The sequence below is a fragment of the Anser cygnoides genome, chromosome 6, assembly GCF_040182565.1.
Source record: "Anser cygnoides isolate HZ-2024a breed goose chromosome 6, Taihu_goose_T2T_genome, whole genome shotgun sequence".
Classification (NCBI taxonomy): domain Eukaryota; kingdom Metazoa; phylum Chordata; class Aves; order Anseriformes; family Anatidae; genus Anser; species Anser cygnoides.
In genome coordinates this window covers 5,533,324-5,554,395 of record NC_089878.1, presented here as the reverse complement: position 1 = coordinate 5,554,395, position 21,072 = coordinate 5,533,324, and the positions used below count along the sequence as shown (strand labels likewise).

The window sequence follows — 21,072 nt, the reverse complement described above, 5'->3', positions numbered from 1 at the left end:
CCCTTAATCTGACATCAGTGATGATTATTTGTGGATAAGAGATGAAGCTTGGAGTAATCCTTTTTTTTTTGTCAGAATATGTAATATTTCGGTGCATTAGGGGGGAAAAACAGTTCTTAGGGTCCCAAACCCAGTTTTGACTGCACTAAGAATTAGGTATGTACGCCTTAGAACAGAGAGAGCACAGACCTAAACTGTAAAGTTTAGTACTTGCTATTCATAGTAGTAAATAAATAAATGTACATACCAAGTTTTACATTTGTTTGGCTTAGGCATGAATAATGATATACTTTTACCTGCTTATATGATTCTCCTGCTGTGCTTGGACCTGCAGTGCATTGAGATTTTGGTGCCTTAACCGATGGATCTGTTCTAACCCTACTTGCATTGCACTCCACAGACTGTTTAAAGCACATATTTAGCATAAAAATCCTTTAGCAAAAGGAAATACCGTGGGCTGATTTTTAATTAAAATTTTAAAAAACCCTGAGAACCCTTTTGCTTGTTTGTTATTGTACAGCCATTTGCCTTTATTACTAGTTAACAATTATTTCAGAATTGTTGTAACGATATAACTTATCAAAAGAGAACATTAGTGGCAATTATGAGTTTGTGAAAAAATTATATTAGAATAAAACGATAAAATCTTCCAGGTCTCCAAGGAAATACAGGTGCCTGAAACAAGAGGATGCAGCTGCTGGACAGATGTAGCACAGATTGGTGCTCTGTGACCACCTAGCTTTCTGTAAATCACCGTGACTGGGAAGTCTTTATTACCTTTAGTGTAGATGGGGTTTTAATGCTTTGGTCTCTTGTGTTTTCTGAAAGTTGAAACGCAGTCCTCAAAGGGCACCAAGTCCAGAAAGACGAGTGGTTGTGGCAGCACTCAGCGTGTCCGCTTAACTGTGGCTGGCAGTGAAGTACCGCGTTAGCAGTGCAGCCGACATGGAGAGGAAGGGTTCAGGGTGAGACGCGTAGAAGGTGGTGCATGGCTGTGCAAGGAATTACAAGGCATCTTAAGTAACTTTTTATTGTTACGTGCCAAGATTCTGTCCGTAGATTAAAGCTTTTTTAGGGTAGCAGCAAAGGTTTGGGTGACGATGGTGTATATAAATCCCTTGAGTGCTGACAAGCATGCGCAGGATCTGTTTACGTAGCCAGTGAAGACAGATGCGAAGGCTCAGTGGAGCGCTCTGTGCTAACAAACTAATGTGAGGGGCACTTAGATGTATTCGGGGGCACAGCAGTATTCACAGTCTTTGCAAGAAAGTTTGGTACAGGTGAAGATGAAAATGCTGGTTTTGGTGACCCTGAAAAAAATCTAACTAGTAAAGCTTTGCTTAAGCATAAAAAGCAGAGTATGATTCTATGATTCATACTTCAGAGCATTTTAAATATACCAGGAAGCCTGAGCGATGTAAAAACCTGCCCAGCTGCTCTGAGGGTCTGTTTGCTGTCAGGGTGCAGTTATTAGGAAGCTTACACAATCTTGATTGAGCCCTTGAGGGGAAAAAAATACATGTTTCTCAATGGGTTTATTTAATAATACAGTTAAAATAAATAGCACAGGTTTAGCTTAACTGCTGTCTGCTTCTTGCTCCAGTTATCCTTCCTGGTAGCCTGATGTATGTATACATGCATACAACTTAAAAAGGTGTGTTGGCATTGTGATCTTCATCGTGAGATACTTGTATTTATTTTGGAGAAGTTTCCTCTCATCCTGGATGTTTCGTTTTCTTGTAGTAACTAACTTTGAGTAGAACATACATTCACATCATTCTCTGCTTTTTATTGCAACTCAAACGTATTACATGTTACTTGGCCTAGAACATGTAGTAGAGTAGTATGTGGCTTCCCGTTTTGGAGTGGTATTTGAAACGACATGTCGCATTCAGTGGTTACCTATGAAAGTATGTAATACCTGAAGGATACAAGAATATTTCTCATCTGTTTGAAATAGTAATAGTATTGTTCTTCATGGCTCAAATACTTACTGTCTGTGACAGTGTGCTCTCAAGTATTTCAGAGCTGAAAACGATACGCTAAGCAGTCAAGACACCAGTTCTCACAGAGCATGCCCAGATTAACAAATAAAATAAAACAGCCTGTAAGTACAGAAAGCTAGAATAAAGAGATTAAAAGTTAATGTAAAATGCACAAATGTAAAAATTTTCTTGCACTGTAACAGTTAGGACTCCTTTCCTTGGTGCTTTCCTCACAGTGTAGTGTTAAGTTATACATGTAACTTTAAAAGTCCCAGACATTTATTTTTTTAATAATCATCTTCTATTTTAAGTCTCATGATCAAGATATTCTTATTAGTTTGGCTTGGATTCAAAATTGAAAAAATATTTTAACAAGAGACACATGGTAAGAGCTTCTGTGGTCTAAGTGCATAAATATTAAATGTTGATCAGTGAAAAGTGGCTAATAGCAACCGCTTTCCTAGTAATTATTGACTAATTCTGTTGTTGCAAGCTCTGGTAAGTATCCATGTGTCTCTCTGTACATGTAGGCATGGAACTTATGCAATTGCTTTGTATTTTTCCAGTAGAAATACAAATAATAGAAATGCCTTCTTTAAATAAGAGGAAGATCGCTAAGAACCTGTCACAGTCAAAAAAAAAAAAACTTAAAAAAAAAATCAAATTTGATAGACAGCCGTAGCTTCCACTGTGGTTTTGAGGGTTTACCAAATTGTTTTCGCAAGTTTGAATCTTCTGTCTATCAAACTGCTTCAATCTTAACATTTTCAGTTTCATTTTGTATTCATTTAGAAATGTTTTTCCATATGTATATACACACAAGCATGTATACAGTAAGTGTGTATATGAACATATGTTCCAGTAAATGCAGTAAGTGTTTGTGGAGTTAGTGCATGGAATGTTCAATGTCCTAGACAGGTGAATTGCATCTGAACTTAAACTTACAAGAAAAAGAAAAACAAAAAGTATTGTCCAGGTGCTCCCAGCCTCATAAGCTTATACAATCAAGCTAACAATAAGAAGCACTTGCAGGAACAGAAGGTTTTTTGTGTCTTTATATCTGTTTAAATTATTATGGAAAAGTTGCTCAGTATTCTGTTAAGATTTTATATCTACACTTAGCTTTTAATTGTAGAACATGCATTATCTTTGTCTCTAGATTTTTAGAAGGAGGGAGGCATACATCTGTAAGGGGCTGAAACAGGGAAACTAATGCCTTGCTTTTTGAGTCCTGTGAATGGGAGCAATATTTACTGTTTTAGTTATGTCTTATGTTAAATCCCTACTGAAGTCTTGGTCATACGATTACTTAGGCAAATGTTTTAGGTATTATGAGCAGTCTACTTTCTGTAACAATGCTCTTCTTTGATGTAAAGTACCTATGGAAGTGTGTGGAGCATCAATGATGACTAAAAAGGCATCGTCTGAGTTAGTATACAGAAGATTTTCTTCCCAAAATACAAGAGTAGATGCAACTGTTAAAAAGAAACCTTTTTTTAATAATAAGTTGATATGGAACAAGTTTGCATTGGGTCTTTTGCCCACCAATTTTATATACTGCTAGAAGAGCCATTTTTTTTGTTGAAGGGCAAGGAATTTTTTTCAACTGGGCAAAAAAAGTGAAGTAATATGTATTTATATTTTTGCAGAAAGCATGATCCCTTTCTCCCTCTTTCTTTTTTTAACAAAAGAACTTGTTTCAATTTATTATGTCTAACCATACAATTATCGATGCAGCATCCCATAACTAATGCTGACCCACTTTCCCAGAAAAGATGTTCATTGTGCATTTGAAAGGTTTGAAAAGGTTTTTGTGGTTTAAATGTTGTTACATATTTTACAGCATTAGGATCTATGGAATATTTTGACAACTGCAACAGTTCAATGAAGTTGGTAATTTCTTCTTTTAATTATTTTTCATTGAACAGATTTGGAGTTAAAATTTTAAGGCTTGTGTTCTGGTATTATACAGGAACATTTTGATGAAATGTAGCATAATTTTTTATCTTATTACGAATTAGATAGAGATTATTGACTTTAAGGTTATTAGCTTTTAATTGTAAGGTAACCACGGCTGTGTAGTTCTATCAAAACAGTCTGGTGTTCCTTTCAGCTAGTGATTGTACGTGTATGACTGCACATCTTCTTGTAGATGAGCTGATGCATGGGCTTCAGAGATTACCTGCAACACCCTAATCCACGTAGAGTGGGAAATGAGACTGGCTTTACGCATTTTATTAAGTAAAATACTGGTTGATAGAAAGCTTCATTTTTTTCCACTTTTTCCCTGTTCCCATACTAAACATTGTGCAAGTAGTGTCTTGAATAGTTTGCTAAACAGAATGTTATAGCTAAATAAAGTATCTTTAATACTAAAATTACTTATTAAAACATCTTCTGCAGATGTATTGTTTCTACTTGTGTATGTAATGCCATAGTTTTTTTAAAATTCCTAACATGATGCTACTTGGCTACTTCAAAAAATTAGCTCAATCCCCCTTCCCCCCAGTCGACCATGCACTTTTTCTTAAATCTCCCACCTTTATTTCAATATCTTGCTACAGGAATTCGTGAAAGGTCACCTGTCAGATAACAATAAAGAATCAATACATCCTTAACTGGCAGCTACTAAATTTGAGACTGTTCTTAAAAGGAAAAAAAGAAAAGCCCCAAATAACACCCCTCACACCTACACCCCCATCCTCTCCCCAGAGGAAAGAAACAAGAACAAAGCAAACAACCCTTTGATCTTAAGAATTAAGTGTCCTAGCATCCTTATTATTTTGTTTTATATTTTACTTTATGTTGTTAGCAAAGTGATGTACTGTCCTGTATGATGTGAAATTATATTTTTTGTTTACTTTTTAATAGGTAGGACACTAATCAGCTATTAAATCAGATACTTTTGATTAAATGCAATTATTTTCATAGTAAGGGGTAACACTTTAAGTCTTCAATCCAAATTCTTAGTATGGGCACTAGCCATGGAAAATATTTTAGCCTCAGTAGCCTGAATTTTGCTATGCTCAGCTCTATTGGTAATGTAAGACTACCTATGGTTACTAATCTATAAAAAGTTAGTGTTTTCATTATAATTATCCCAACTGTAGTTATTTTTATATTTTTTTTTGCTTTAAGTACTATTACTTGTGTTAAATACATAAAGTTGAGTAGAGAGCGCTTAAAATAAAGCATACCTCTTTCAGTTTAAATTCATTTTCAACATGCAGGTGTTTGATAACTCTTATAGGATTTCTTTCTTAAATGATAGTTAAAGATTTACTTAACACTTTAATTTTTCATTAATATATTAAATGATTTTAGTACCTTATTCTTAATTAGCTTCATACCTTAGTTATATGCAATAAAAACCCTAAAGATGTTAAGTGAACTAATTTGTTCCTTATGTTAACATTTTTGTAAATTATTTTTTCTTTTCTTGCAGCAAGGAGCAAATAATGCAGAAAAGTTTGACTACGTAAGTGAACTGATATTCCTTTCTTCTAACTAAAATGAGTGATTGTAGTCTCAGTATGGCAAACGAACTGCATGTGAAATTTTAGTCCTTAAGTTTGTGTTTGGTTGTTTAAGCATCTCATGATTTGGATTGCGTTTGCAAAATTTTGTTACAAGATAGGTCTTAGGGTAAGGCTGGGTTGAAAGTTGATCAGTTACAACTTTTTTATGTTGGAACATGTTAGCATGTTTTTTTTCTCCCTCCTCTCTGTCTTTAACAGGTGATGCAATTCATGAATAAAATGGCTGGTAATGAGTATGTTGGATTCAGTAATGCTACGTGAGTATTTTTCTGTACCTAATAAAGTTAGGTGAAAAATACCTCAACTGACAGTTGGCATTATGAGTTTAGAGCAAAGTTTGGTTACTTAAAATGGAAACCATAATTTCATCCCTGATGTCATAGGGTCTATCTTTGGCTTAAAATTATCAGGAAATAAAGTTGTGCATGTCTATGGATATCATCACTGTGGCTGTATCTGACATTGAAGTGTTCATTTTCTCTTTGAAATGTCATTATTCTGTTGTAGTGCTATGATGCTATGGCTCTGAGAGCTGTAAGTGCGTGCAACTCTTACCTTCTGGGCATTCATATTAAAAATTAAAGTGTGCGTGCTAATGGTTGTGTATCAAATGTTGAGAAAGCAAACTTGATACAGTTGGAACTCTTCATGCTTTTTACTTGCTGTATTTAAATTCTTTTCCAAAATAATTCCCCCGTTTCCCTAGATAACTCAATATGTAGCATTTCAGAAATCTTGAGAGCTTTTTGAGGCAGCATTGTGAAAAAATTTTAAAGATTCCACACAGAGCGGCATCCAGGGTGCTAGTTGGCGTGCGCATGGACAGAAGCAGCAGCATGTGTTTTTCCTGCATGTTGTTTGCGTCAAAGTGCTTACCATGGAAAGTACTAGCTCTCACTGCGACTCTTGTCTTTCTATATAAATGTAATAGAATAACCAGGTAGGAGAGAATTACCTGTCCTTGTATCCATACAGATTCCTTCTTTAGGTTTCATCCTTAACTTAATCATCATGATGAACAGTGCAGACGTCAGTCTGGTCATTACTTTAATGTGATCCTCGAGTTCCTCTCTAGTTTGGTCCATGTTGTCAGTGAATGACCCTTTCACTACAGCTTATTGTCAGGTGTTTCTTTCTGCCACTGCCTGTTTAGGAGTGCTTTTGAGAGTAGGATCTTGCACTTCTCTCTTACCTGCAAGTCAGCTTGTGTATGTATAGGTAAACCAGTACTATATATATTCAGCTGTTGAAGCTTGACTCTGACTTAATTCACTCCAGCAGGGTGTACTGGGGTGAGCTTTTATGGCAATTTGTTAATAAAATGTTTGTGTTAAGAAGTAATGTGTCCTTCGTGTGCAGTTTTATTGAGCTATGTCATGCTTCTCTGAACTTCAACACTTTTGAAAGCTTGATCTCTCTTCTTTATTTATTTCAAGGTTCCAGTCCGAGAGAGAGAGTGGAGATAGAAACTTTGCAATTGGCTACTACTTGAAAGAAAAAAAGGTTGATCGCTTTTGTTTATCATATTTTGAAGGTTCAGTGCTTTTCACAGTCTATCAGTGTTCTTAATTTCTTTCACTTGATGTTCAGAATGACACAAACTTTTGTAATATTCTATGTGTATTGTACTCAAAATGCCCTGTCTCATTTAGGGTGTGAATACATGTGTCATTTTCATTGGATACTTGTAACCTTGTTTCTGTATCATAGGACAAATAAATTATCATGGCTAAAATATATAAACTGTGCTGTACAGATAACGTTATAAGACTTTAGGTGCATTTTGCAACTCAATGATTTAAAGCTGTTTAAAGCTGTACCAAAAATATTTTAACACCTAGCTTTGTTGACTTCATAGTATTATTTTTCAATGGGAAGTGATTTTTTTCTACTTGTTACATTAAAATAAGTGTTTAAGATCTGCCTAGTGTTTCATATGCTGATAAGAATATGGTTTAATTTTGTCTGTGTGCAACTTTACCTAAAGATTTATTTTTTTACCCTCATTCAGTGCTTTCCGGAAGGCACAGATATGGTTGCTATCCTAGACTTCTATTTTCAGGTAACTAACTCTAAAATTGAGACTTAGAATGGGTTTGGGATTACTGTTATAAACAATAGAAACTGATTTATTCATAAAAAGGTTTTAATGGCCTATAATTAGATTTGTCAGCATCAGTTAAACTGTTTGGAAATAAATGATGTACACTTAATGTATCCAGATTTGCTTCTGTTTAGATGATGTACTTAGGTGTCTTTATTGTTAATGCAAACTAGCAAATGTCTTTAAAGCACAAGTAGTTCAGAAGCTTGTCCTGTCCTGTGTTATTTCAATGAGTTTAAAATATTTCTGCTGCTTCGAGTTGCTGCTCTTTATTGTACTGTGGAGGATGTTGAACTCTGACATAACTAGAATAGTATTTGCATGTCCTATTGTAAGTTTAAGTGTAGTGTTATAAATGAAATAACATGAATATCTCCTCCTTTCTTAACTTTTTACTTTTGAGTAAAACAAAGAATCTAGTCAAATGCATTCTTCCTTCCCCCGTGTTATTTTCCTCACTTTAGCTAATTATTTGCAACTGTCACAAAATGACAACTTGGCAAGTGTGAGGTATTTTGTCAGTAAGGCTTTCCTTAAAAAGAAAAAAAATAACAATTCTCTGTTGCATGTAGTTCTGGAGCCAGTTCAAGTTGTGTTACTGATCCAGTCTGTCTGGGGAAGTGTTTAAAAAAAAAAAAAAAATCGGTTCTCAAAAGGAGTCTGTTTTTGATTCATGATACTTGTTCTTACCTGTGCAAGTTAGAAACTGTTTTTAAGTGCAGATTTTTATCTGAGCCTTGTATTGGGATATATCTGTTCCAGCCTTTAAAGTGAATGACTGTTTATAAATTGTGTATGTAAATTGGACTGTTGACCACTTATTAAGTTGGAAACTAGATACAAACTAATAGTCTACTTTGAACTGTTATCACAGAACAAACTGATTTTTTTCAAAGTACTGTTTAAACATCCATTTTAAAATGCTTTCTGTCCCACAACAAGTTCTAATATGCTTCTGAGTGCAAAGCTATTCATAAGTTAAGAAAGGCCAACGCTAAATTTTCTAATACAGTTTTAATTTGGCTTTATTGTGCATTTTGAGCCCGAATTTCATGGCTCTGTCACTTACTTTTCCCTTACAAAATCCCCTTTCCACCCCATACTCAGATAACAGGGGGCATGTATATTGAGTGGCAATTTGATGTTTTCTTCTCATCGCACAGAGCTTATTTTTCTGCACTCAGATTATACTTTAAAGGCTATTTTTTCTCCTGTATTGCTGCTTCCTCATTAGTGTAACTGGGAACTTTCTAAGCAGTAATAAACTTGGTTTCATATTACCTCTGTAAAGTGAGGAAGAATTACTGTTATTTTGCAAAACTAAGGTACAAAATGTAGGTGCTGAAAATGAGAACCTAGAAACGCTTTCTTCAAAGTAGGTGATATTCTGTAATGCTTCATATGTTTAAAACACAGTTGCTATTTTAGATGCGTCTCAGACGTTCTCTTGATTTGCAACTCCAGTTGATTGGACTAGGATGTATTGAGTTTGGCAGCCGGAAAATAAGAATTCCAGGTAGTAACTACCCATGAAAACTTGGATTAGGTAACTTCATGAAGTATCATGTAATGACTGTTTGGCAAATCAAAAGTACAAGCACTAGTTTGTTTACTTTTCAGAGTAGCATTTCAGCTTCAGGTTGAAACCAGCTTATCTTTTGGTTTCTGCAGAAATGAGGCAGCATCAGGTGATGGCATCATATCACATTTCCTGATGTGTCACCAAAGTATGTATAGTCTGTACTGAAGCAGGGATCCTGGGAGAGACAAACATGTGGTCATATCACTAATACATCATAAAGCATATATGAGACAAAGGTAAAAATAAGGCTGCATCAGCAGGAAGTGCTGGCATTAAGACTTGTATGTGCTAGACTTTGCAGCTTTGAAATGTACTTTTAATAGATAGTGTGGTCTTCTAAAACTTAAAAAAAAAAAACTCAAATTGAAAAAAGTTAATTTATGGCTTTGCCATTTAAGCAGATGCAGAATATTGAGATAGTTTTCCAGACCTCTTCCTTTCAAAACAACATAAGGTGGGTGGGGGGAGGAATGAAGCTGAGACACTAACCCGTGGAAAAATACTGTCCCAAACTACTAAAAAGGCTTGCAAACACTGTCACTGGGATCTTTATATCTTTATAGTAGGAAGATTCAGACCATATTGATTGATGCTACTAGCATCATCTGTAACAAATATTATGGTGCAAGTTATTTAATGAAATGTTATTTCTGTAGAGACATTGTTGATCCTGCTATAGTGGACCATATTGTGCTAGAGTTACCAGTTCTTATAACATAAATTTCTTTTTCATAAGCTTTGCTCAATAGAAGTAACCTGTGAGTCAGCAAGTGTGATGGCAGCAACTCTGGCTAATGGTGGCTTTTGTCCAATCACTGGTGAAAGAGTCCTGAGTCCTGAAGCAGTCCGGAATACCTTGAGTTTAATGCATTCGTGTGGCATGTACGACTTTTCAGGGCAGTTTGCCTTCCATGTAAGTAGTTTTCAGATATTCATTAGAGCTGACTAGGAAGACTAATCTGTGCTATTTTATTCCATCTTCAGGGGCTTGCTTGCCTACTTTTGCAGGGCAGGGGGAGGCATTATATGAATTGTTTAGGAATTGAAACAGTGTATGGGAAAAATATCTCCTGGAATCCATGGCACTACTTGTATGCAATACCTTGAAGTACATGAGTATAATCTCCCACTTCACGTTTGGGAATCCTTTTCACCCTGACACATACTTAAACCTTAAAGGCTGTTCGTGAGAGAAACAGGTGACTGATGCAGATGTAAGCATAGCTGAAAGAATCCTGATGTATGGGAGTAGAAGATAGCAAGAAGTTTTTGCTAGCAGTTGCTTTTTCTTTGATTCAGGCTGTTTCATAAATCATCCTCATGTATTGTAAGTGGAAGCTGTGCACAACACGTAGCATGTTTCTATGTCCGTCAGTATGTTTCTTTTAAGCAAGTATTTAAACGTGCTGCAACTTGTGTTTTCAGTGTGTTGTTTTTAGCATTTTCAATTTTCCTTGTTGCAAACTTGTAAAATTGACTATGGTGCTTTGTGTGACCTAAGAAGTTACTGCTTACTGAAATATGGGGATATGAGACATTAGTTCCTATTGAGGGGGAAGCACCAGCTTTATCCGGACTGTAAATAGCTGGGTTGTTTAATGACTTTATGGGCAGGCTCTTCTGTTTTCTTGTTTGTTTACCTTTTCCATTAAATATTTATATAGCTTTGTACTAATCCCATTGTGCAAACTCTTCATGACAGACAAACCATATATATTACTGCTTAGTCATAATTGCTTTATTACAACAGAGAGATTTGGATTATCTTTTTTGCTATATCACTGGCTTCTGTGCTACTGAGAGCAAATATCTTTGACCACATACCTCAGATAGCCATGAACTGTGGTTCAAGTTACTGTCTGCCTAAAAAGAAATAGGTAATAATGCTTTGTCAGCTTAAAAGTGCTTTCCAGATCTACCTCATACAAATGCTGTGTAACAATCTTCAGTAAAATACATTGCATGCATGCAGAGGACAATGACTCTCTGCTTACTTTATAGGTTGGTCTTCCTGCAAAATCTGGAGTTGCTGGTGGGATTCTTCTGGTTGTTCCTAATGTTATGGGCTTGATGTGCTGGTCTCCTCCTTTGGACAAGATGGGCAACAGCGTTAAAGGAATCCATTTTTGTCATGTAAGCAGCATTGCCTTTTTTTCTTTTGCAGCTGGTGCTTACTGAGTTTCAGTTGGTATAGCTGAGACCTCACTGGATTAAATAGTGATTCTTCATTCTTTCATATGTAGCAATTTCATCTGATCCAAGGGTGAGAGTCTGTGAAAAGACAAGATGCTTACATTCTAATAATAAATAGCACTTAAATTTTGTGAGCATTTAAAAAAAAATACAAGAAATACTTTGACCTAACAAAGGCATCAGTCTCCTGTATGCTGCATTAGAAGGTGTGGAGCTTTATCTGTTGGATTCTCTTCCTCTACAGTCATGAAGGAATCAATTTTCAAAACATAAGAAATGCAGCTGTTCTTATTGTAATAAAAGGAAAAAGATTCCAAAGAAATATTGCTGTTCTGATTGATCTTTTAAAGCAGATTTCTGTAAATCTGATACACAAGACCTTCATACATCAGATGCAGTTGCTGGCAAGCTAGTCCTAGCATTGTCTTTTGATTTGAAAGAGCTGTGGACAGTCTGACAACAGTGTTAGAAACAGCAAAGATTTTATATAGTTTTTTTTAAATGACAAATAAACATTCTTTGTGGGAGAGGAGAATTTAAAAAAGAAGTGTCATCGTTATTACTCTCTGCCTAAATCAACCTTGCAATACTCATTAAGTAATGACAAATGGAAAACAGAACAAAGTTTCAAGAAAATAGTAGGCTCTCTAGAGTCCCATAGGAAACTTAGGATTTTTAGTAATGCATTGGAAGTTGAAGGCAAACATTTTTGTTCTTCTTCCTCAGTAGCAATAACAGTAAATCTGCACTGATACTAGTTTGGATGGACTTTAGAACCTGGGATGTAAATACTTGTATGAGTAGCCTTCACTTAGCTTATCCACAACAGCATGGGATTTACAGTGTGTAAGGTTTCAGTTTGTGGATGAGCAGCAATTACAACTTTCCATCCAGCTGTGCAGTACAAAGTTACCTGTTGTAGCCTAAATATTTTTAAACCTTTGATATGGAAGTCTTGCACTTGATACCTTGAATTATCAAGTCACTAAAAATAAAAACCAGTAGGTGAAGGAATTACTGCACTTACCGGTGTTAAAATGAGACCTAAAACCTGATAGATGATCATGGCACACAAGTAATGTGAGTGTAGCATTCTGTTTTTCAAATGTAATATTATAGCCACGTTGTGCAATTATAAATTTTAATATAAGATTCAAACCAAATTTAAGTCTATTATGTCATACGTTTTCTTGTTTCATACTATTGATGGAATTTTCGAGTTTTATATAATAGACCAGCCCATAGATACTCTGCAAATTGCTGTCTGTTCTTTGCTTTTTTAAAAAGTGTGTTTAATATTGTTATTAAAACATACTCGTATCATTGTGTTACATTCAAAGAGCCTTACAGACATTGGTACTAATTTATTGAATAAGCTTTTCCTACTGGTTTAAGTTACTATGATATGATGTAGAACTTCATATGTAGAGTGCTAATATTGTATCATATGCATTTGACTACCATATATAGAAAATAACTTACGTTATTTAAATATTTGCAGGATCTGGTTTCTTTGTGCAATTTCCATAATTACGATAATTTGAGACACTTTGCAAAAAAGCTTGATCCTCGCAGAGAAGGTGGTGATCAGCGGGTAAGTTAAAACTTTTTTAGTGAGTATTGCATGTAGACATCAGATGAAATATGGAGAGTTCTTCGCTAAGTGCAAAACTGCTCAATGACATGTATTGCATCAAAGTTTTCAGATAAACTAATCATGCACATAATTAGTGGACACTTACCTGGGTGGACCACACAATGACAGGGTTTTGTATAGTAGAATTCCATATTAGATTTGTAACTCTATCTCATGCAAGTTCATCTCCCTCGCTAGAGTAAGCATACGGTATCTGATGTGAGTCACTAAGAACTGCTGTTATGGTTGCCTTTTAATAAAAATAAAATAAAATTGACAAGCTGGGGAGCTTAGTCTTTTGTTCTGTGCTGGAATGCATGAGATGTATGTTCAGTCTTTTTTCACAGTGATATATCTCTGAGACCACGTTATTTGCCGAGAGTTGCACAGGCAGTGAGAGCAGGCCTTAGGTTGCTGTAGACCAGTGCCTGTTATTAAGGAAGTGGTATAAGCAGTCGCTGGGAAAGAACTGAATCTAATCCAGCTTCATGCACAAAAGATAAGTGTGAGGGTGCTTGAGATTATGATTAATGTTTTAACTAAGGCATGAAGATTTCAGTGGGAGAAGATACAGGAGAGTGATTGTTGAAGTGCTTCTAAATATTTGCATGCATGCATCTGAAAAATACTCAATTTGGATTTGAATTGTTTATAACTGGAGAACAAAAAATAACAGTTTACATGTGAAGAGGTGAAAAACTTGAGTCTTTTAGCATTGATTGCAGATTTGGATTTTTTTCCTTCAAATACACTAATAAATAATGTATGTTGCTTGAACAACTAGCATTCCTTTGGACCAATGGACTATGAGAATCTCCAGCAAGAACTTGCTTTAAAAGAAACAGTATGGAAAAAAGTGTCACCTGAATCAAACGAGGACATCTCCAGAACCGTAGTGTATAGAATGGAAGGTCGGGGAGAGCAAAACTAAGTGAATGGGTTCTAGTTCCGTTAAATTCTACATTTTAAAAACCCTCAAGCATCTCTAGATTTAACTTCAGTCTGAATATTGTTTGCCTGGTATCTTCATTTATATATAAATTTTGTGTAAATTCTGTATGCTATACCAAAAATGCTGTCAAAGTTCAAGGAAAAAAGCGCACACAACGAAAACCAAAACTGTTAAATGACTCTTGTAGTTAACTTAAAGCACGTTTACTTAAAAAAAAAAAAAGGTAAATCTGAATGTTTTCAAAGATATACGTCTTGTGTATATCTGTGTATTTTTGTTCATATCTGAGAATTTTAAGTAAATTAATATTAGAGCTAAGCAAGAACTTAAGATGTGTCCCCTGATCAGGTTCAGCATGTGAAGACAGAAGAATTTTAATTAAAATACAAAGCAACATAATGTCAGCAAAATACAGTAAACACAATCTCCAAATTAAGTGGAGTTAGGTTCAGAGTCACGTTATTATTGTATCCTTTACTTTAGTAGAAACTTTTAAATTGCTTTGACCAGAAATGGATCCCTTAGATATGCCATGCTAGTGAAAATGATGTATTTTTTTATCAGAACTTTAATCATTATTAATGCTAATAGTGAATTAAAAAGAGCAAAAATGGCTGGGGAGGCCTGGGACAGAAGAGGAAAAAAACTTGCCTTGTTTGCAAGTTGACTAATATAGCAGAAAGATTTCTTAGCAAACTATCTTGTGTCTTGCTAGCTGCCTGCACTGCCTGTTGGTAGTTATGACTCAGAAGTCTGCCTTACTAATAATGCTGTGCTCCACCCTAGAGAGGAATGTAAGCAATCCTAGTTTTAGAGTGCTAACCAACAGAGTAGTGAGCAGGAAATGTATTCAGAGTAAAGCATTTTGATAGATGATATTAAAACTGTTTACAATTAACTTATTTTTCAGCCGCTAATGTGTGTGCATGTTCATATATATGGTTAGAGGTCTCATTTATTTTTACCCGAGCAAATTTTAAAGTTATCAGTTGCTCCTTTTTCAAGCGTTAGCAAGTTTGCACCTCTGCCAGCTTGCAGAGAATCAGGACTTGGATTCTCTTACAGGAAACTACATCTGCTAACTTAAATAACTTGATATTTACACTTGCTATAAGTGTCCTGAGTAGGATAAGGAAATGGTGCATGCAGGCTTCAGATAGGTTCAGTAGGCAGTGCTGGACAGAGGGCACAGATTTAACCTGTAGCTATTTTGAGATTCTGAATGATACTAAAAGTCTTAGAAAACAATTGTATATCTTTATAAAATTTTGTCCTGTATAAGCCTGCAGATAATTGGATGTATTCCACCTTCCGGTGTGCCTCACGCAGAATCATTTTTTATAAAACTCTGGAAAACTTGTCCAAATAATGATAAATGCTATTCCTTCATCTATGTGCATTAAAGCTCATTGAGGATTTTAAGAGGTAATGATGGATGATTCCTTAGCAACAACTCCACCCCTTCTCCCTGCCTGCCCATCCCAATTGCTCTCCATTTTTTGGTTATCCGAAGCTCCAAAACGCATTTATGCGTTAGTTTTGCATAAGGGGAAAGTTATGGTTTTCCTGCCCCTTTTTGTCTCACATAGATGTTTGTCAATCAAGGAGCAAAACTTATGTTCTGTGAGGAAGCAAGCTGTTCTTAATTATTTTGTTTAGGTATTGTTAGTCTTGCATAAACATTTTAAATAATACTAATATATGCAATAAGCTCTGACTTAACCCTGAATAATCTTCATCTAGCAATGTATTGAAAAAGGATGAGCTTCCTTAGTTTGAAGCCTGTGTTTAAAATGTTCAAGCAAAACAATACAGAAAATCACTATTTGGTGAATTTCAAGTCCTAGTGGAATAAACAAGCAAGTCTGTGGGACAGATGTCAGTGATAAATTGCTGAATAATGGCTATTCTTTATCACTGATGTTTGGCATTAGGTTTGTCATTGCTTACCTTGGAAATAAGTAAAGGCAAAGTCTTGAACTATAAAAATTTCTCACCTGTTTGAGGTTTTTTCAGTGAAGTAGTAGTTAGAGACATAACAAGTATTCAGATCCTGCAGAACTGTGGTTACCTGAAGTACCCTCGATTGCAAGAGGGAAGGTAATGTGTCTGTGCTGCTAATGAGAAGTATTTACAGTGGTTACATGTTGCTGATTACTGATTTAATTAAAAACTGAGAAGGTGTGATGCAGGATTTGCAACTAAAAACTTAGATGAAGATGGGCAATTGTTCCATCTGAGTTAAAATCTGAAAGTGAACATCTTGTAAATATAAATTACTTACCAAAACTTGTGCTAGACACAAGCTCTGTTTGGGAAATTCGAAAACAAAATCAAGGAGACAAGTCAATCTTCAATATGCATAGTAAGAACCTTTAGGGTACAGCTTACACAGTCTTTACTTTAGATAATATATTACAGTTCTGTAATATATGCTCTTGAAGCCTGTCTCAGAACTTAGGCCAGCCTCTAGTTTGGAGGGACTAGACTCCTTTGGACCAAGTACTTTGCAACTGGCCTGCATTCAGGGGGTCTCCTTCCGGCCTGACGTGTCTGCAGATGGCTCTCAGTGATGGCAGGCTACGCAGGTAGCAGGGATCAGAGTTTTTGGTCTGCCACGGCAGCTTGCCCATGCCCGGACGATGTTTGGTGAGTGGGTCTGAAAGAATGTGGTGCTAGAGGCTAGTCATTGAACGGTGGAAGTCTGCAACAGTTTTAGTGTCACCTGTGCTACAGTAATAGCAATTCTTGATATTCAAGCATTTTAGCTGTTTGTTCGTTTTTCTTTGTTGGCATCATTAACATTTCATTAGAAATGTAAATGCTTTTGGAAGTTTTATTTTAGCATTTGTGTTGTACCTTTTGGCTCAGTTGTTAAGTTACCTGTCTCGTTTTCCATTTTTCATTTGCATTGTATGTTATTTATGTATCTCAATTTCCAGCATGCTTATTTTTGTATTGTTTAATAAATTTATTTTAAGCTGATTTTATTGTATTTTTTTCACTCAATGGCGAACAGATTTGCTCAAACACCTTTTTGAGGCTGAAGTGAAATAGGGAGCACTCTATTCTAAAGAGCAATAAAGTTCTGGAAAACTAGATAGGCCTAGCAGATTTACTTAAATGGGTCATTGAAAACCTTCCGAAGATTTCTTAAACATTTTGTACAATGATTTAATTATTTTTCTCTTTGAGCTGTTATCTTGAAAGCAAAAATCAGAGTAGCAAAACCTCCTTACTGCAACTTTGCTAATAAAAATGTCATGGTGCGGTAGGATATTCGTGTTGTTGTGTTTTTGTGTGGTTTTAAAGATACTAATTGAGTTGCTTGGAAAATGTGGTTAATGGGGCCAGAGCCAGAGTAGTAACCGTTGATAGGGAGCATTAAGAAGTAAAAAATAGAGTTGTTAATAAATCAAGCGAGGAAGTTGGTCCAAAAACCATGTCCTTGTGGTAGCGACAGAGGGGTCTGAACAACTGCTAGCTGTAGCTCTCTTCCTGGCAAAGCATGTATCCTATGTCCCAGGCTTGCTTTTTTTTCATGTGAAAATTTATTCAAGATGTTAAATAGGAGTTGGGTCGGTCTATAATGTATATGATTCTGAGACGAGACGCTTTCTGTAGAGACATCCCTGTGCTGGGGACAGCAATAATTATTGATCTAGCTTTTCTGTTGCTTGGTTCTTAAACTGCAGTTACTTGTACTGTGCTATTTGAAAATGAGCTGTGTCCTCATTGTACATAATAAATACAGCATATATCAAAAGAGTTTATGTAAAAGTCATGAAGATAAGGCAGAACAGTGGTAGATACAGAGAGGAGTACAGATGATTTACTCTAGATGTTTTTTGTCTATTGCAGTTTGTTTTTCATTGTGCTTTTTTTGTCAGAAGACCAGTGGGTGGGTAGACGAATAAAAAGGGAATGGAGTTGGGTGGGAGGAGGAGGGCAGAGGGAGGGCAAGAATATATTGCTTAATTAATCTTTAATAGTTTTTGATTGTTAATTATTTCTCTTGGTCATGATACATGTCATTGATGCACAAGCAGAGTAGTTAATTTTGAGTTTCATCATATATAATGTTTATATGTTATGTTCAATCATATATAATGTTTATACAACAGTGTTTTATTATCCCAAACATTGTATGATTTGACTATTTTTTTGAGTTCAAATACTTGTTTTCTGATGGAAAATGAAGGTTGAAATTTAGAAGCAGCTTTTCCAGAGAAAGAACAGCAGAGCTGGGGTGACCTAACAGACCTAATGGTTTATCTTGGTGCAGTGTCTCTTTGCTGAGGAATTTGAATGTCATAAACGTCTACTGTAGTTGAAGGAATGGCAAGAAGGTTTAATCAGGTAGATAGTTAACTAAAACTTGAATTCATTTATCTATTTTGTTAAATCATGCTAATATCTTGTGTGTTCTGTACTTCTTGTCCCCTCTGGAAAATATGACTCAATAGTGTGTGTAATGCAATGCTTTTGAAGGATGGGTAATGCTCAGTCCCATTCTGTTTCAGGAACTTAAGTCCTGCTATGTTGAATAGTTTGCAGTCTAAATTATTAAACTACCTGCTTAGAATCAATAGTAGTTCCTGATGTAACATTTGTCCCTTCTAGAGAGCATTGTATACAAAACAGAAATGTCCTGTTTCTCTTTGCTTTTCAGGTAAAATTTATCTTACATTATTAGCTTCTAATAATGCTTTCTGCAGACTTCTGAATACTTACCATTTATTTTTTTTTGCAGGCCTTAAGAGTGGCACAGCTCTTCACGTAATCGAGTTACTTCAGAAAATAAGCATATGTTTTTTTTTCTGTGCACAGTGAGCCTTGCATAACGGTTGTATCTGAAGCTACAGCTTAACTAAATCAAGTTCTGAAATAGAATTTAGGCTGGCAGAAGTGTGCTGGCAGCAAGTTTAGCACCAGTTTAAATGCTTTAAAATATAATGTAGGCAGTGAAGCTAATGTGGAGGCATGACCTGTAGTAAGGCTGTTACAGCTAACTGCAGGTTTTTAGAAAGGGTAAGAGGTGTGTTTGTGTTTGGAGAATAACGCACTGTCACTTCAGCATTAAATGTGATGAGGAAATGGGGTTGAACAATGAACAAAGGACAAGGGGTAAAGGAAGGAATTCTAGAACATCTTTTTTGCCCTCAAAGATGTTTCAGTCAGCTGTACTTTCATACATTTCATTTATGCAGTGGACACATGGTGGAGCGTAACTGTTCTAAGGTAACACTTGCTGTTTTAGCTGATGCTCTGCTCTGATTTTTCACCTAGCTGGCACTTAGCTGCTGCTTTTTGTAGTATTGTCTCTGTGTTTTCCTGATACCTGTTTTGCTTGAAAAAGGCAGAAGTTGTCTTCTGCATATCTTCTTTCCAGATTCCCTCTGAACTCTGTATCTGATCAGTAAGAGCAGATCTTCTCAGGTTAAGTAGCACTACTACCGTATGAATTACAGGCAGCTGGTAGTGCTTCTCCTGCTCAGTGTATGATAATTTCATGATTATTTGGTCAGACTTGAAATAAAGTCTGTTTCCTCTATTTGAACTTCTCTTAATGTGTTTGGCTTCCAGCATCATGTTTGTTTCAGTGAAATTGCTTCAGTTAAGTTCTTCTACGTTGTTGAATATTCTGAAAATTCTAAGTAATTATTTTGATAATAGAATCAGCAACTGTTATTTTCAGAGTTTATTTTTCTTTGGAAGAACCTTTAATTGCTAAGTGCTGTTACGTAGGCTTTTCTCTTGAGTTGCCTAACAGCTGGTATGCAGAATTTAAAGTATTCAGGTGTTTTTAAAATATTATGTCCACTGTAAATTGGGAGTTCGTCTTCATCAGTGTCTTTTCTTAAAACGGGACAATTATACCTGGCTGGGTACAATCATCATAACCCACTTGTATGAAGTGCAGGAAATTGTACTGGCTGTAAGCGTGAAACCATAGGGTCTTGAAGTTGAGCTTGGAAGGGATCTCCTGGAGATCATCCTGTCCAACCTCCAGCTCAGAGCAGGATCTAATGTCAGCTAGATCGTGTTGCTCAGGGACTTTGCCAATGAAATGTTGAAAACCTCCAAGACTGGGTTCTCTCTAACCCAACTGGTTAATGCATCCCAGAGTTTTACCACTTCCATCCCGAAGAATATATTGGGAAAAACAATGACTGCTAAAATTTACCTTTCTTGTTGCTTGTGGTGGCTGACTCCTGTCTTTTCACTTTGCGTGGTAAGCTTACCATCGTGTGGAAGTGTGTTGGCCAGTAGGGAATCCTACAAGTGGCATGGGTAATGCTTTTGGTCAAGCCATAACTAACGTTGTACTTCCTGCTTTATTTTCCTATTGGATTCTCATTTTTTTAAAAAGCTATTCAAAGTGATTTAAGAACTTGAAAGGGCTTTAGTCCTGTATTTTTTCTAGTATAACAGGCTAATGCAAACTTGGAAATAGGTTATTTGCTGAGGGACAGTGCGTTACTTCTGGGACCGCTTGTGATCACACTGATTATTAACAAAACAGTGAATTGTTCCTATCACCCAACTCTGTGTTCAGAGATAATGTCGCTTGCTTCCTGTTGATGTGATTCACCAGTCCGACTTTTTCCTCGAGGCAGGCAACTTTATTGTTTGGTCAGGAATTACTTGTTCAGTATCAGAATGGATTTTTTTGGACTGGTAGACCTGTCTCTGGTTATAAGGGTATCTGTGGCTTCCTGTATGATAACTGCATTTCACGCTTCTTTTAAAGGACTTGTTTTGAACTTCACCAGCCTGTATTTGTTCAAAGACAACTGCTTAATGTAACTTCTGTTTGAGAATAAACTGAACAGCTGAGTATGTTTTGGCTGATGTACAAATGGGGAATATGACTGTTCCCAAGGCTTTGGTGTGAAACCATGGAGGTGGAAGATCTGTTTAAGTTAATAAGTGCTACCAATGGAAGAAAAACAGGTAACAAATAGACTGGAAATTAGAAGAAGGTTGCTAGAACTTGTTGCTGATAGTTCAGAAACAATCCTTCCAACAAGAGTAGAGTGCAAATTTCTCGTAAGACCTCTCCTATTCTCATTCCAGC

At 35.9% G+C, this 21,072-nt stretch overlaps 1 protein-coding gene across 4 annotated transcripts in view; it reads left to right on the top strand.

Annotated features, from left to right (window-relative positions):
• GLS (glutaminase) overlaps window positions 1–21,072 on the top strand; it is a 58,494-nt gene that overhangs the window by 23,570 nt on the left and 13,852 nt on the right. For 3 of the 4 annotated variants that reach the window (XM_066999049.1, XM_048058207.2, XM_066999050.1), the window contains exons 8-14: window positions 5,431–5,463; window positions 5,723–5,781; window positions 6,961–7,027; window positions 7,536–7,586; window positions 9,947–10,123; window positions 11,212–11,343; window positions 12,905–12,997. In XM_066999049.1, coding sequence (XP_066855150.1) covers window positions 5,431–5,463; window positions 5,723–5,781; window positions 6,961–7,027; window positions 7,536–7,586; window positions 9,947–10,123; window positions 11,212–11,343; window positions 12,905–12,997 — 612 coding nt within the window. Of the gene's footprint in view, window positions 1–5,430; window positions 5,464–5,722; window positions 5,782–6,960; window positions 7,028–7,535; window positions 7,587–9,946; window positions 10,124–11,211; window positions 11,344–12,904; window positions 12,998–13,823; window positions 17,269–21,072 lie in introns of those variants that run through there. The other variant, XM_066999051.1, reaches the window with a different exon arrangement.